This window comes from Phocoena phocoena, chromosome 11, assembly GCF_963924675.1.
Source record: "Phocoena phocoena chromosome 11, mPhoPho1.1, whole genome shotgun sequence".
Lineage (NCBI taxonomy): Eukaryota > Metazoa > Chordata > Mammalia > Artiodactyla > Phocoenidae > Phocoena > Phocoena phocoena.
Window position 1 is genome coordinate 82,277,223 of NC_089229.1, and position 17,361 is coordinate 82,294,583.

The window sequence follows — 17,361 nt, forward strand, 5'->3', positions numbered from 1 at the left end:
TGACTATGGGGGTGGGGTGGGGATTGGATTTAGATGGAGACAAGAAGACCATGTAGGAAGATATTGTAGTAATCTGGGAAAAAAATAGAATGGTGGCTTAGATTAAGGTGGTAGCTGTGGAGAGGGAAATGAGTGGTTGAATGCCAGACATGTTCTGATGGTAAAGTAAATAGGATTGTCCATAGGATTAGACGTGGAGTGTGAGAGAAATGTGTTGAGAATTACCCCCAAGGTTTTCCAGCCCCAGCAACTGGAAGGACAGAGTTGCCCTTTACTGAGGTAAGGAGACTATGTGTGGAATCGTTTTCGGAGGGACTGTCAGAAGTTTATTTTTGGATGTATTAAGCTTAAATTGCTTATCAAACTTCCAAGCTACATCAACAGTAGCAGGTTCTAGTCTGAAACTCACGGCAGAGGTTTGGGATAAGTGTGTGAATTAGGGAGTCATTAGTTGACTACATAGGATAGTATGGAGATTGAGTGACGATGGAAATCAGACGTGCACAGGTGAAGCCCTGGGGCCCATCAAGATTAAGAGGGCTGGGAGAAAGGGTGGGACCCGTAAAGGAGTCTGGAAGGGATTGCTCCATGATGTAGAGAGAAGGACCAGGGGACTGTGGTACCTGGAAACCAAGGTGGAGAGTGTTTCCAGGAGGAGGAAGAGCTCAGCCGTATTGAATGTAGCAGACAGGTTAAGGAAAATGAGTAGGTTAAGGCTGACTAGAATATGTTTCAGAGAGACCGGGAGGAGAGAGATTGGAAACAGCACAATTCTGTTGAGGAGATTTGCTAAAAATGGGAACAGAGAAACAGGGTGGTAGCCAAAGGAGAAAGAGTGAAAGATTTTTTTGTTTGTGTTTGTTTTGTGTTATTTTTCCTGTCTTAAAAATAACGTATTTGTGTGTTGATGGGAATGATTCAGTAGCGTGGGGAAAAACTGGAGATGGAAGAATGCAGGGAGAATTGGGGCCCAAGATTCTGAGTAATTTAGAAGGGATGAGATCTTATATACACGTGGGATGGTTAGCCATGGACAGGATGAGAGACAACTCATCTTTCGTACCAGGAAGGAAGGCAATGTCAAGGGTTTAGGTGCTTGTAGGTTCAGAGCTTTTGGCAGGTCCCTTCTGATTGCCTCAACTTTCTTACTGAGTTAAGAAGCAAAGTCATTATTTGACAGAGAGAGAGGGGAAGACATGATGGTGATTTGAGGAGAAAGGAGAAAGTGTGAAAGATGGGAAGTCCCAAGGACCACTTGAGGTTTGTGATGAATTTCAATAGAACTCAGTCAGCACAGAGGTGTGAGGTTTTCCAGCTATGCAGGTATAATCAGGTGGAGAAATGGATTTAAAACAAGGTTGTAGATTTTCCTAATGATTAAAAGAAAACAAGAGAAGGAAAAGTGTTGAGAGTTCATGCAAGGGAGCTAATGTTATGTTTGACCATGGAATTTAAGCTTGGTTAGGAAAGAAGAGAGATCAACAATAAGGTGAAAGACAGTGAAAAGGTGTGAGGGGGAACGACTGATAAATAAATATTCATCTTTGTAGTAGGAAACCAATAAATATCTAAAACTGAATCACTTGGTGACAGTATAAGCATATTATTTGGAGATATGAATATTAATAAAAAACAAACCAAAAGAGTTGAAAGTTGTTGCTCTGGAACATGGGAAATGGGATAAGAAGGCTTTGAGAACTACTTGACTTTTTTTAAAAAAGCTATGCACATATGTAACTTTAATAAAAATAAAACAAAGAATATTACTACCTGGCGAGGGGTTAAAAAGAAACTAGAATATTAGAAGTGTATAACAAATGTTCAGACTAAAACTATCATCACAGTGAAATGTCTCCTTCTTAGGAAAATATATTTTAACAAGTTTGTTTACGTAGAGATTCAAAAATTTAAAGTCTCCCCAGATTTTCCCACAAAGAAAATTTTGAAAATCTACTTCTCTATGAATAAGTGTGCAAAGATGCATAAACAAGGATATTTATTGTAGCATTGTTTAAAATAGGAAAATATCAAGAACATTCTGAAATGATCAGATATAGTTTTTTCCTAGAAATGTAATCCACTTTTAGTAATTTCATTGTAACTGGAGAAAGGGAGACAAATTACCTGATTAATGGCTCCCAACATCTCAGCCCTACTGGCCACTCGAGCTGTGCACTGACTGAGGAATGTTACACTTTTCTCCAGCTTCTTAATGATTTCCTGGGCTTGGCTGTCATCTTCACAAAGAGGTGTTAAAGACTGCACAGAAAGTAAAGTATTAAAAAGTATCCAACCCAAGTATTCAGCAAGTGATTCTAACACTGACTATATTGTAAATGCAGATGAATCTATTATCTTTGTGGAAGGTGAAAAGCAGCAGCAAAGACCAATAATGAATGATACCGAAATATTAATACCTTTGTTGGTTATGAGGTAGACCTATGCAGGTATTCACAAAGCCTTTTATAATATTTTTGATCCCTTCTTTACTTTCCAAATTTGCTACTCCTTCATGTGTGTTTATATCTTTCTTCTACAATTAATAGGATGGGATGTAATTAATTGGCAATGGTAAAGAAATTATGCCTATAAATGAACTGAATGCACTATATGAAGAGCATAGTTTGAACTTTTAAGAAAAGTAATTAAAAAAAAAAAAGTAATAAAAATATACTCGAATTAGATATGACTCTGATTTCTATATTTGCTCTTCCATTGATGACAAGGTGAGATTGGGCTGGTTAGGCCATTACGCCTTCATTGCCTTATGAATATTTATCTCAAACCTCTGCCCTTGAACCAAGATGATGGCTTTCCTGATGGAAGGCCATCTGTTTCACTGGGGTAGAGAAAGAATTAAGAGAACAGCATATTTGGAAGCCAACAAGCCATTGCTCATTAGCTGTGTGATCATGAGCAAATTTCTAATACTTGCACATGTCTAAAATACCATAAATTTTATATAGCATCAGAAAGGAAAAGTGCTGCCAATAAAACCATAAGGCATCATTGACTGTAAATTGCATCTTAATTCTACAAATGTTATAATATCAAGCTTTCTGATTTGCTTTTTCTTCATCTGTCAGATGGAGACAACTGCATCTTCTTTCCAGGAATATTGTGACATGAGAGGTAATAGATGCCAATTGTTTGTCACACAGTAGGTGCTCAATGAGATAGCAGCCACTTTTGAAACAGGCAGATATGTATGAGTTGCAACTGGAAAGTTGCTAACCAACTGGAATGACCATTGTCAGACATACAGTTTCTTACTGCAGTTTAAATAACCACCATTAGTTAGAAAGAGAAGAGCATATATTAGTTGTTAGTCAAACAGAATATGGCTTACCAAAACTTAATCATGAAGAAATAGAAAATTTGAGTAGACCAATAATTAGTAAGGAGATTGAAGCAGTTATAAAAAGAAAAATCTCCCAAAGAGGAAAAGTCCAGTTCCAGATGGCTTCACTAGAGAATTCTATCAAACAGCTAAAGAAGAGTTAATACCAATCCTCCTGAAACTCTTGCAAAAAATTGAAGAGGAGGGAACACTTCCATGTTCATTCTCTGAGGCCAGAATTACCCTGATACCAAAGCCAGACAACAACATTTCAGGAAAACTACAGACCAATATTCATTATGAATAGTGATGTAAAAATCCTCAACAAAATACTAGCAAATTGAATTCAATAGCACATTAAAAGGATTATACACCATGACCAAGTGAGGTTTATTCCTGGAATGCAAGGATGGTTCAACATATGAAAATCAACCAGTGCAATATACCACATTAACAGAATGAAGGATAAATATCCCATGATCATCTAAACTGATAAGAAAAGCATTTGACAAGATTCAACACCTTTCGTGATAAAAATATTCAAAAAACAGAAATACAAGGAAACTACCTCAACATAATAAAGGCCATATATGAGCACCCACAGCTAAAATCATACTCAATGGTGAAAGACTGAAAGCTTTTCCTCTAAGATCAGAAACAAGGCAAGGATGCCTACTCTCACCACTTCTATGCAACGTAGTACTGGAAGTCCTATCCAGAGCAGTTAGGCAAGTAAAAAAATATATTCAAAAAATCCATATTGGAAAGAATGAAGTAAAATTATCTTTGTTCACAGATGACATGATCTTACATAAAGAGACCCCTAAAGATTCCACATAAAGACTGTTAGAACTAATAAACAAATTCAGCAAAGTTGTAGGGTACAAAATCAACACACAAAAATCAATTGCATTTCTATGTACTACCAATGAACCATCTAAGAAGGAAATTAAGAAAATAATTCCACTTACAATAGCATCCAAAAAAATAAAATAGTTGAGAATAAACCTAACCAAGGAGATGAAAGACTTGTACACTGAAAACTACAAAACATTGCTGAAAAAATGAAAGAAGACACAAAGGGGAAGGCATCCTGTGTTCATGGACTGGAAGACTTAATTTTGTTAAGATGTCCATACTATTCAAATCAATCTACAGATTCAACGTAATCTCTATCAAAATCCCAAAGGCATTTTTTTCAGAAATTGAAAAATTCATACGGAATCTCAAAGAACCCCAAAGAGCCAAACAATTTTGAAAAAGAAGTACAAAGCTAAAGGTATCCCATGTCTTGGCTTCAAAACACATTACAAAGATACAGTAACCAAAGCAGTATGGTTCTGGCATAAAGACAGACCAGTAGAACAGAAGAGCATGCCCATAAATAAACCTATACATATATGGTCAAATGATCTTTGACAAGGGTGCCAAGACTACAAAATGGGGAAAGGATAGTCTCTTTAACAAATGATGTTGGAAAACTGCAAAAGAGTAAAGTTGGGCTCTTATTTTACACCATATACAAAAATCAACTCAAAATGGATTAAAGACCTAACTGTAGGACCCCAAACTATATAACTCCAGAAGAAAACGTAGGGGAAAATCTTCATGACATTGTATTTGGCAATGATTTCTTGAATATGACACCAAAAGCATAAGTTACAAAAGTAAAAATAGACAAATAGCACTATATCAAACTTACAGACTTTTGTGCCTCACAGGACATAATCAACAGAATGAAAAGGCAACTTATGGAATGGGAGAAAATATTTTCAAATCACATATCCTATTTTAAAATTGGCAAAGGACTTAGACATTTTCCAAAGATGATATACAAACGGCCAATAAGCATATGAAAAGATGCTCAACAATACAAATCATCAGAGAAATGCAAATCAAAACCACAGTGAGATATTACATTGCACCTATTAAATGGCTACTATCAGAAAACAGAAAATAGGGACTACCCTGGTGGCGCAGTGGTTAAGAATCTACCTGCCAATGCAGGGGACACGGGTTCGAGCCCTGGTCTGGGAAGATCCCACATGCCGCAGAGCAACTAAGCCCGTGTGCCACAACGACTGAGCCTGTGCTCTACAGCCCACGAGCCACAACTACTGAGCCCATGTGCTGCAACTACTGAAGCCTGCACGCCTAGAGCCCATGCTCCGCAACAAAGAAAAGCCACCACAATGAGAAGCTGGTGCACCGCAACAAAGAGTAGCCCCCGCTCACTGCAACTAGAGAAAGCCCGCACGCAGCAACGAATACCGAATGCAGCCAAAAATAAATAAATTAATTTAAAAAAAAAAAGAAAACAGAAAATAACATGTTGGCCAGGATGTAGAGAAATTGGAACCTTGGTGCACTGTTAGTAGGATTTTAAAATGGTAACACCACTGTGCAAAACAGTACGGTGGTTCCTCAGAAACTTAAAATAGAACTCTATATGATCCGGCAATCCAACGTCTGGCCATATTTCTAAAAGAATTGAAAGCAGGGTCTTGAAGAGATATTTGCACACCCATGTTCATAGCAACAATATTCAATGTTCACAATAGCCAAGAGGTGGAAGTAACTCAAACGTCCATCAATAAATGAATGGATAAACAAAATGTGGTATATACATACAATGGAATATTTCATTCAGCCTTAAAGGAAGGAAAGCCTGCCACATGTTACAACATGGATGAATTTGAAGACATTATGCTAAGTGAAATGAGCCAGTTACAAAAAGACAAATACCATATGATTCCACTTACATGAGCTATCTAAAGTAGTCAAATTCATAGAAACAGAAAGCAGAATGGTGATTACCAGGGGCTGACAGAAGGGCAAAAGGGGAATAGTTTAATGGCTATAGAGTTTCAGTAAGCAAGATGAAAAAGTTCTGAAGGTCTATCTCACAACAACATGAACATACTCAACACTACTGATGGACACTTAAAATTGTTAATATGGTAAATTTTACATTATGTGCTTTTTTAACCACAGTAAAAAAAACAGAATATGGTTTCTATATTTTTATTTTCTTTTTCCAAAATTAGCCCCCTTAATTTTCCAACCCATCCGTATATTTATGGTGACTTCACAAAATAGAAGAATAATAGTTGTTACACTTCTGTGTACCTTACAGAAGGTTTGCCCATTATCTGACAAGACTGAAATGTCACCGTTCTCTCTTTTCAGTTAATTAAATGGAAATCGTCTTTTGATTCTCTTCTTTGAAGCTTAACATTGATATTATCTCCTGTTGCTCAGTTTTCTGCATAATTACTCTTCTGCCTGAAATCTATTTGAATATACAGAGATGGCAGAAGATTCACATAACTACTTTAAACGACATTTATTTGTTTTATTACTTATACCCTTCTATTGGTGAGCCTTTTATCTTAGCCTGATCCTGATTTCTTACCTCCTATTAATTGACATTTGAGTCAGGCAGGGCTTGGTACCTAGTGTTGGTTTTAGTCATACAAGTAAACTCTTATGTAATTTTGAAAACCTTATTAATAATACAACCGAACGTGTAGTCCCCAAATGTTATGAGTCTCACCTCTAACAGTTTTAAACAGTTAGTAATTTCTTTCTTCAAATTTTCTTCTGCCAAGTCACGGGATCTTTCTTCAAGCTTCACTCTTTTCTCCAAGGTGAACCAGTCGCATTTAAATCCCAAAGATAACCTGAGAAATTCGGCCTGTTGTCAAAATAACGTGAGGGTGAGGACAGAACATTGGATGTAGTCAAATTTCCAGTTTAATACCAAATTACACTGAGGCATTTCTTTCTCCTCCCAGTGACATAATGCTGGCATGCATAGGCTTTCCCTGCACTTTGTCATGGCCAAGCCAGACAGACACCACACTGTACGATAGCTTGTGCAAAAGCTCGCAGGGACTGCAGGTGAGTGAGTCTGAAACACGTATTTTTTTTACTAAAGGAAAAAACATTTGCTTGAAACTTACCTCCACCTCCTTCTCATTAGCAGAAGTGCTGTAAGGTAAGAGAGAGAACTTACTCAAACATAGCTCAACAGAAAAGCAAAAAACGTGAGCGTGCTATATGAGGAGGAGCTTACTTGTCACTTTGTCTAAAGTTAACTGACTTCACAGGAAGAGAGGAAACAGCAGCGCCTATTAAAAGACAATAAGATTTAAAAAAAAAAAGACAATAAGATAGTATTTGGTTAAACAGGCTTAACAGCTACAGGCACATTCAATCCAATGTTGTTAGGGCCTCCCTCCACTAAACAAAGGCGTTCATTGAAATATGTCTGAGAAGACTGCCAGCTAATAACGCATTTGCTTAAATATAAGATAACGTTATGCTACGCTTTGGGGATCACGACCATGTTGAAATTGTGGGCTCACACTTCAGCGCGTGAATAGTCTTTGAAGACCTGAAGATGTCTCAGAGTCAAGGAACAGCCCAATTTGTTCTTTCTGCATTTGAATGTTTATTTGATTTGATTCCATGGTTAAATGCATAGCTTCATCTGGTACCCTGGTTTTCCTGTGGACCAAGGATTTAAAACCAGCAACTTTTATGAGATCTTTTAGCAGGCACTTTTCTAAGTGCTTTATACATAATTTCTTCAATCCTCAACAGCCAGCCTTCTCGGGTGGGTACCGTTCTTATCTACAGTTTATAGGCTAGGAAACTGAATTGCAGCTTACCTAGCTCACACAGGTATTGGGGTAGTAGTAGTAGTAGTAGTAGTACTAGGAGTACTAGTAACAATAGTATAATAATAATAATAATACTGCTGATAATAACAGCAACAATATCGATCATTTACCACAGGTTTACTGTATGCCAGTCCCAGAACAAAGCTCTTTATACATATTAATGATACTCTTCATGACTACTTCACAAAGAAGACAATAATAGTAATTAAGAGCATTAAGTATAGAGTTGAAAAGATCTGGTTTAAATCCTAGCTTTTGTGGACAAAGAATGTGGCCTGCCATTCAGTAAACAAATGATGCTGTGGTCATCAAGCCATCAGCCACCGTAGCCGCAGCTGCGTAGCTGCGGTGCACCCTGAGGGGATTTAAGATGGAGAAAAGCAGGATACTGTCCCTATATATCAAAGGAATGATTTCAATAAGCCCAGACTCTTGCATCTTCCCATACATAGAAAAGGGCCAAATTCATTAACTTGAGATGTCTGGGGTTTTTTTATAATTAGCAGTTATCTTTTGATATCGGACTACCTGGTGGTTTTTTGTTTTGTTTTGTTTTGCAAAATCTCCTGTATGTCCTGTCTCTTCCCTTACCTCTTTGGAACAGTCCCTCAGAGCTATCTGAGAGGCTATATCCCAGGCTTAAGTCCTCAGTAAATCTGCGGACAAAACATAATTCTCAACTTTTAGGTTGTGCATTTTTTTTCAGTCGACACTTTGATCCTTAAAACTAAGTGACCTGGAACAGGTCACAACTTCATCAAACCATCTACAAAATAAGGATGATTTTTCTATAGTAGCTAACCTTTATGAGAACTTTTATCAGGCACTTTTCTAAATGCTTTTTACATAATTTCTTCAATCCTCACGGCCAACCTTCTGTAGTGGGTACCGTTCTTATCTACAGTTTATAGGCTAGGAAACTGAATTGCAGCTTACCTAGCTCACACAGGTATTGGGGAGAACTAAATAAAACTATGCATATAGAGAATTTAGCCTAGTACTTACAGTACAGTCTATATTTCATAAATGGTACTTTCTTTTTTTTTTTTACTCATCATTTCCATTTTGCAGATGAAGAAATTAAGACTCAAGGTTAAATAGCTTTTGCCAAAGTCACAGCAAGTAAGAGAGTGACCAAGCATACAGTGAGTGACTCCAAAGCCAGAACTCTATTCACTATTCCATCCTAACAGAAGGGAGATGGGGAGAGAAGCATATTAGCACTCATTCTTCAAATACTGGCTTATTTGCTTTTAGCCGGAACAATAAAAAAATCTCAGAGTAGAGCTTAGAATTTGCTACCAACATTGGCATGGTTCTCAGTTCACGATAGGGCACACTAGTGATTACAAGACCTCTGGGCTTAACAGGCAATGCAACATAAATACGGCCTTTTGAAAACGCTACAAATTGAATCAAAATCAGTTCTCTTTGGCTGATTTTATCTAGAGATGCAGAGTTGTAGATGCCGTATCTTCACTCAGAAAGATTTCATCCATAAAACATACCAGCAGGGAACAAAAGTTCACACGGGGGTTGGAAGAGAACATTCCTTACCTCCTGCCACACCTTCTTTTCTGTGCTCATTTATTGCTTCTGGTTCCCCTTTGGCTTCCTAAAACCATAAAGAGATTTTATTGCTGAACATAGAGTGGAAATCCTTCATAGCCAATCATTTCTCGACTTCCTGTCCTCTCCTGCCTACCCTGTTCGAAAAACACTCTATAGTATGCAAAGAACTGCGCTAGGCATCCAGAAGGAAAGCGGACTGACTCCAAGGGGGTTTCTAATCTAGCTGAGGCATAAAAAACAGAAGTACCTGAAAAGCTGCAATCGTGATACAAGTTACTTCAAAGCAAACTAGGATTACTTGCCAAGTAAATGAGAGATAGATAAATATGTGCTTTGCAAAAGGAAGAGAGCAACACCATGGGTTAAGAAGCATGGAAAGTCTCTGCAGACATGGAACAAGCTGGAGCTTGAGGGAGAGATAGGACTGAATGGATGAAGAGGGGGCGCGGTGATCTAGGACTATCACACGCAGTTTTCCAGGTGGATTGTTGGAGAAATTATGGCAAAATAGCTGCTAAGATTGTGCTATGTTTGGCTTTTACTGCATCTGAATATATTTTAAGGTCACTGATCAACTGTCCTACAAAGGTATCCATACAAGAATCACCATAATAGGAGAGTTGCACTATACTGCCTGGGGAAATCTAAAGGAGAAGCTATAGGTATACAATTATTTTAGGATAATTATTATTCAACATTCTCAGAAATTTTCCATAAAAAATAAGGCCAAGACGAATTTCCTTGGTAGGGCCCTTGACACCATGTCATGTAAGTTCTGGACAACTGTAACAAATGAAATAATACAGGTAAAACACTGGATCATCCTTATCAATATTTACATACTCAAGTTTTCTTAATCCCCCCTCAACCCTGTGACATCCTCTAGTTCCTCATCTCCCATTTGTGATCAGTGAACTACTCTGCCCCTGCACCTAACGCTCCAAGGAAACTGCCCTCCCCAGTTATCAGTGAACTCCCTACTGCCAAATCCAATGGATAATTTTCAGCCTTTATCTTTTTTTTTTTTTTTTTTTTGTGAGGTACGCGGGCCTCTCCCATTGCGGAGCACAGGCTCCGGATGCGCAGGCTCCGCGGCCATGGCTCACGGGCCCAGCCGCTCCGCGGCACGTGGGATCCTTCCGGACCGGGGCACGAACCCGTGTCCCCTGCATCGGCAGGCTGACTCTCAACCACTGCGCCACCAGGGAAGCCCTAGCCTTTATCTTATGTGACCTCACTGTAGCATCCAAATCGATCTATAATCCCCTCCTTCTTGAAGTTTTTTTCATCCCTTGGTTCCCCTTTCCTGATGTCCCCCCATCACTACAAAGCTCCTTCTTGGTCTCCTCCACCACTGACTGCCTTCTCTTATTAGGCAATGGAATCATCAAGAGTCCATTATCCTCTGTGCTCTCTCTCTGCCTGGCCTCCTTCCTTGGGGAATGTCATCCACCTGCTTGGTTCTTTGCTGATGACTCACAAATATGTGTCTGCTTCTGAAAGTCCCACGGGTGAGCTTATGAATATGGGTATATAGTTATCTATAAAATCTCCTTACAGGGTATTAATGATGTCTCATATCAACCTGAAACTTGACTTACCTCAAATTAAATTAAATTAAATTTACCCCACAAATTCTTCTAACTCCCCCCTACTCTCATGTTATTCTATTCATTCTGTAGGTTAGGCCATAAACCTGGGTATTGACCTTTTCCCAGACCCCTGATTATCAGTTACCATGTACTGTGAATGCTATACCCCAAGTATCTCTCAAATGAGTCTCATTTTTTCCATCATCACTAAATTCATACTATCTTCATTTCTTGCCTGAATTACTACTATAGCATTCTAACCAATTTTCCACCTCCATTACTACATTTCCTAATCCATTATTTTTTTAAGTTTTCTTTCTTTTTTTTTTTTTTTTGAGATGAGGACTTGAATTTTCCTCTGTCCATTTTTTATAAGGGGCAACCACTTTCAGCATGTGGGCTAGCCAACACTACACTTTATATATACTTTACACTACAAAGAATTATCCCAAATCACATATCCAATTACTCCACTCCCTTCAGATAAGAATAGTATAAAATTTTTATCTACCTTATTACCTTCAATGTATACATGCCACAACCTTCTCTTAACCTGAGTTAGTTGCATGAGTCTCTGTTTCTTGTAATCAAATAGGCCTAACTAATAGAATGTTTATACACTGAGGGGAAAACAATAATAATACACACACACAGACACACAGACACACACCTCCGCACACAGAATACAGAGAGGGACTGATGTATAAATAAGACCCTTAAAGGAATGTAGAATTGCCCATAGTCTGTAAGTTACCCTTCAAATAATTATAAATTCATACCAGTGGCGATATGCCTTCCCTTTAAGGAAAGGAGTTTAATTCTTTTTCTATAAACATTTAAATATTCATCCTTATAATGTTTTATAGCAGTTTGCCATGTACCTGTATAACATTCGATACCACTCACTAGGAACCTCCTCCATGACACCTCTTCTGTCCTCTCACCCCACCGTTTCTCTTTCATATCGCTGACCAGTCTAATTACTGAGTAATTGTATGTTTCTTCCATTAATTATAACACATCTTTTAGATAGATATCACTGTTTTGTTTAGCCTTATTTATTAATGCCTTCATTTATTTAAGAGTGCTCTACAGATAGATATTTAGCTTGTTTCCAGCAGATCTTTGATGAATAAATGAGTGAATGAATGCATGAATGAATGAAAGAAAAACCAGTGTGGAGTCAGGAGGTCCTACCTGAGTCTACTGAGTGACCCTGGATGGTTTGGACTCAACTTCTTCATCTATACAATATTAGTATAACTAAATTCTATTAACCTCATAATATTTTGAAAGGATAAAATGCAATCGTGCTTTTAAGAGTATTTTGCAAACTTAAAGGGACAGTTCTAAATATCATTGCAACATACCATTACTTTTACTGTTAACATGCATATATCTCCTTACCTGATTTTTTTTTTTTTTTTTTTTTTTCAGTACGCGGGCCTCTTACAGTTATGGCCTCTCCCACCACGGAGCACAGGCTCCAGACGCGCAGGCTCAGCGGCCATGGCTCAAGGGCCCAGCCGCTCCGCGGCACGTGGGTTCTTCCCAGACCGGGTCACGAACCCGTGTCCCCTGCATCGGCAGGTGGACTCCCAACCACTGCGCCACCAGGGAAGCCCCTCCTTACCTGATTTGACATGATTTTTTCTTCATTCACAGAGCCTTGGAGTGCAATATTTTCAGGAGCTGGACTTCCACCTATAAGAAGGAAGAAACACATCAACAGTGTTGGGGGGGAGGGGGAGCAGTAACAAGTAAAAGAGGAAGGAATAGTGAGGGTGGCAATGCGGGCGGACTAGTAAGTGGCAAAGTGCTTAACACGTGAGACAAATTTTGTACTAAAAAACTTTCAATGTGTCCATTCATTCAGATTCAGGACTCAGGTCAGCTAAAGTTCCCAAGGAAGCTAACCATATAAGATTTCTTAACAGAAATGAATACCTGTATAAATGGCTTTCAAACAGAGGGTTTTTAAAATAGAAAGCAGCTACTGCTGCTTTTTTAAATCAAACACATTGCTAGTATAATTACAGAAACTGAATGAAAGAAGAATGAACAATTAGTAACTTAGTAGCTTTTTCTTTTTATAGATTGACAAACAGGTTTTTAACAATTATATATGCAAGGCTGATAACAAAGTATATCCTTCCAAAACACAGTATCTTTCTAAATAAAATGTAATCAAACTAAGAAGAAAAGATGCACTTTTAATTTATGCCATTCCTTTTTGTAATTTCCCTTTGTTTATTTGTATTGTAATGTACTTGATGATGATTTTCCTCTTCACATGATCCATTGTCCTGACTTTAGTTCAGTGCAGGCACAAAGGTCAGCGGCTATAGTCAGATTTCGTTTCTTTCTTTTTAAGAAAACAGAATAGTTAAAGGATGTATTAGATATTTTTAATTTACATGGAAATAAGAGCAAAATGGTAACCCCTTTCTTCAGGGATATAAAATTTTTTCCCTATGGAAATTTTATTTTAGTTCTTAAAAAAAAAATTAAAACAGGTAGTAGATTCATATGGCCCATAAACGAAAAAGCGTAAAATTGTTTTCCAGTGAAAATTTTCCCTCCCATCACGCCTGCCAGAAACCTACTTTACCTCCTCATAGACAATGTTACAAATTTTTGTCTAGCCTTGCAGAGATATTTTATATATACACAAAAACTTTTTTCTATTTTTTTTCCACAAATTTTTACATGCAGTACATAATGTTTTGTACTTTGGCGTTTTTCCACACAAAAAATAGTTCTTTGATATCCTTCCAAGAAAAAAGTTTCCTTATATATGTTTTACAGATGTATACTAGTATTCCATTACATGGATATGCCAAAATATGTTAATTAGTCTTCTACTGGTCATTAACTTGTTTCCAATATTTTGTTGTTACAAACAATGTTGCAGTAAATAAACTTCCATATACATCATATAGTATGTATGTACTTAGATCTACAGGATAAAGTCCCAGAAACCAAATTGTTTTATCATGGAATATGTACATTTAAATTTTGGGTAGATATTGTCAAATTCCTCTCCATACTAATTACAATAACTTACATTCCCTGCAGCAGTGTATGAGAATTCTTTTCCCCCCAACAACCTTACCAACAGTGTGCAAACATATATTTTATCTTCGTCTACATGACAGGTAAAAAATAGCATCCTGGTGCAGTTTTAATTAAAATTTTTCTTATTTGGTGTGAGGTAGAATATAAAGATATTCTTCAGTCAACTGAAGGAATGGATTCCATTTCTACAATTTTACAGCTCCTTTAACTTAGCACCTGTATCTCAAATTTAATTGTCCCAATTTAAACATTAGATGAGTTTTCCTTGATCGGTGTTTTTGGTTGGAATGAGAGCCTATGTATCCCATGAGTGTCAACTGTAGTGATGTCTCACTGGGAACGGTTCAGAATAAGCACTTTATTTTCAGACTCAAATGGCAGAAAACGATCTAACATGTTATCTAGTTAATATCTGCCTCCTGAGTGGACCATCACTAATCGGTCCAGCCTTTTAACCCAGTAGATTCTAATTAGGATTCTGAGAATTTCCTAAGTAGGTGATTCCACATCTGCATCACAGTTGAAACTCAGGTGTGTCCAATCAATCTTGGCCATAAGGAAATATTTAAATCCCATTAAAATATACTGTAATTTTTATTTTAAATACAGAATTGGAAAAAAGTTGGTAACATTGTCATATAGGAAGGCCATGGTCACCTCTGGACTTCTTTTCTCCAGACTATGTCTTCAAACTTCTTTTATAAAATAGTATTACTGAGCCACTGAGGATGGTTACTCCACTAGCTTCCAAGTTTGCTTAGTGTTTTAGAATGGAAACTCATCTTGAACCCTTCAACAGCTTACCTTTGATCTTCTTCACAGCAGAAGTTGATCTTTTATCCTCCTCTTTCTCACAGAGTGGTTTACAATCAATGACACCAGAAGCCATATGCAAAATTTCTGATCCAGAATCTATCAACAGGAGGAAACTAACAGCATGAATACTATGCAAAAGGATTATTTGCTTATGTCCTTTTCATTTGCACACACACCTTAGCAGGTCACAGAACATCCAAGCTTATAGTTATAATACTAACACTCTATTTTTATATCTTTTCTAATCTACTCACCACTTGAAGTTACAGTACTCTCTGTGGATGAAGTGTGTCCAGGAGATGGTAGGGTGGAATATTCCCTGTCAAAAAAGTAGAAGTATTTTAGAGTGTCTGGTCCAAAGAATTCTCTTAGAAATTAACTGAATATGCATCAAAAGTCATACACAGAAACAAACAAGCAAACCTGGACTGTGGCAGGCTCTCAGAATATAAGCGTTCAACACCATTCTCCTTAAGATAAAAAAAAAGAGGGAGAGAAACAAGTTTAACAATTTGACATTTTCCATTCCAGAGAAGTTGTGTTAAACAAACATTTTCATACAGTTTTAAATGAACCTATATTTGCTTTGCTCTTCTGCAGAGGATATGGGAATGGGATGGTACAGGGCAGACTGATATACATACTTCCTCAAAGCTGTACTTGCAAAAAAAAAAATCCAATTTTAAGTATACTTACGAGTCCAATATTTAAAGAAAATTTAAATTTTGGGGCAAAACAAATTCTAAACTTAAAGGGCAGATAGAGTTTATATCATGAACTTAAGTTTTCTTTAAACAGAACATTCTAGGTGGGCATAAAACAACATTTCTATTTATGGAAATATTACTCAACTTAAAACTTTTGGCCTGTTGATTTAAAAATGGTTCTCAATTTTCTAGCTAGACACATAATACATTTTCAAGTTAATCCAATTCTCAAAGATCTGAGGGATTACATCCACGTCAGCACCTCTTACATGGAGCTCAAAAAGAACTTAACAAAACTGTGGTCCCAGCCTTCCAGAGCAAGCATGTGAAAGTCTCATTTGAGCTTCTTAACGTTTATCAAGAGTTCCTAATTTGGGGGGAACTTCAGGAGATTAGGTTCACTTATTCTCTTCCAAAAAATACAGTGGGAACACATGTTCCTCTTTAATAAAAAGTTTTTCTATTCAATAATAAGTATATTTTCATTATCGTTTGGTTTATTTAGGAAAAAAAATAAAAATTTAATAAATTAAAACTGAAATCACTTGGACATATCCAAAATATGCACAGACAATGCAAAACTGAAGACATTTAAATATTCCATAATCAAACACACAGCTTCTTGTTAACTGGCACAACCAACAACAGGTTTCAATGGAGGGATGCCGTATATCATAAACCGTATTTAGAATCTCTCCAAGATAATACTGACTATAGTCACAGAAAGATAAAGGTTTAGCAAGAGTTTGCTGAATGTATAGTTATCCAATACAAAAAACAATAGCTTACATCTGTTCAGCACATTAAAATTTACAAAAGCCCTTTTACGTATCATCTCATTTAATTCTCCCAACAACCTTATGTAGTGGGTTTTACGACCAAAAAAAAAAAAAAGATTTACTTATTTCAGGTAAGGAAAGTAAAACCAATGAATAAAGTAATTTCTCAGGAGTATTCAGAATGGTGGTGTCAGCCTCTAAACAGTCTAAACAATCAGACTAAATACAGTCTGATTGTAAACAGAACTGTCTTCATTGTAAACAGAACTGTCTCTGAAATACCCTAAGGCTATTGGAGAGGCAAAGACTTCACAATGATTGTCTTAGACTGGTAGATGATTTGAATATAAACTTTTAAAATGTTCCCCTCAAATGTTTAGAAAACTCCACAAACTTGCACAGCAAGAATGTACACCTAATCCTCCTACATATAAATGTTGGGCAATCTTCTCTTTTATTTCATTTTTGTCCCTGCTTTAAATGTCTTTGTGTCAGATTATATGTAACTGAAGCCTCTTGTGACATCAGTTTAATTTAAGTCAACAACTTTCATCAAAGGCCCAGTTTGTGCCAGAAACAGTGAAAGGCTGTTTCTGGCATAAAACAGAAAGGTTGGAGAGACCAAAAACACATTCCTTGTCCCAGAGGAGCTCACAGGCCAGTCAGAAAGACAAATATGTAAAACAAATACTTTGTAAATTATAAGCAGCATTCCACAAAGGAAAGTAACATGCACAGAACAGAGTAGGGTAATATTTGCATTAAATTTTGAAGAGAAATTATACCTTA

The 17,361-nt window shown here is 37.1% G+C and overlaps 1 protein-coding gene across 1 annotated transcript in view; it reads right to left on the minus strand.

The window, feature by feature from the left end:
* IRAG2 (inositol 1,4,5-triphosphate receptor associated 2) overlaps window positions 1-17,361 on the minus strand; it is a 94,360-nt gene that overhangs the window by 10,813 nt on the left and 66,186 nt on the right. Inside the window, exons 24-32 of the mRNA XM_065887575.1 lie at window positions 15,510-15,556; window positions 15,341-15,405; window positions 15,075-15,182; window positions 12,826-12,896; window positions 9,586-9,643; window positions 7,419-7,473; window positions 7,306-7,333; window positions 6,897-7,037; window positions 2,125-2,259 (exon numbers count right to left, since the gene is read on the minus strand). Of these exons, the coding sequence (XP_065743647.1) occupies window positions 2,125-2,259; window positions 6,897-7,037; window positions 7,306-7,333; window positions 7,419-7,473; window positions 9,586-9,643; window positions 12,826-12,896; window positions 15,075-15,182; window positions 15,341-15,405; window positions 15,510-15,556 (708 nt within the window). The remainder of the gene's footprint in view (window positions 1-2,124; window positions 2,260-6,896; window positions 7,038-7,305; window positions 7,334-7,418; window positions 7,474-9,585; window positions 9,644-12,825; window positions 12,897-15,074; window positions 15,183-15,340; window positions 15,406-15,509; window positions 15,557-17,361) is intronic.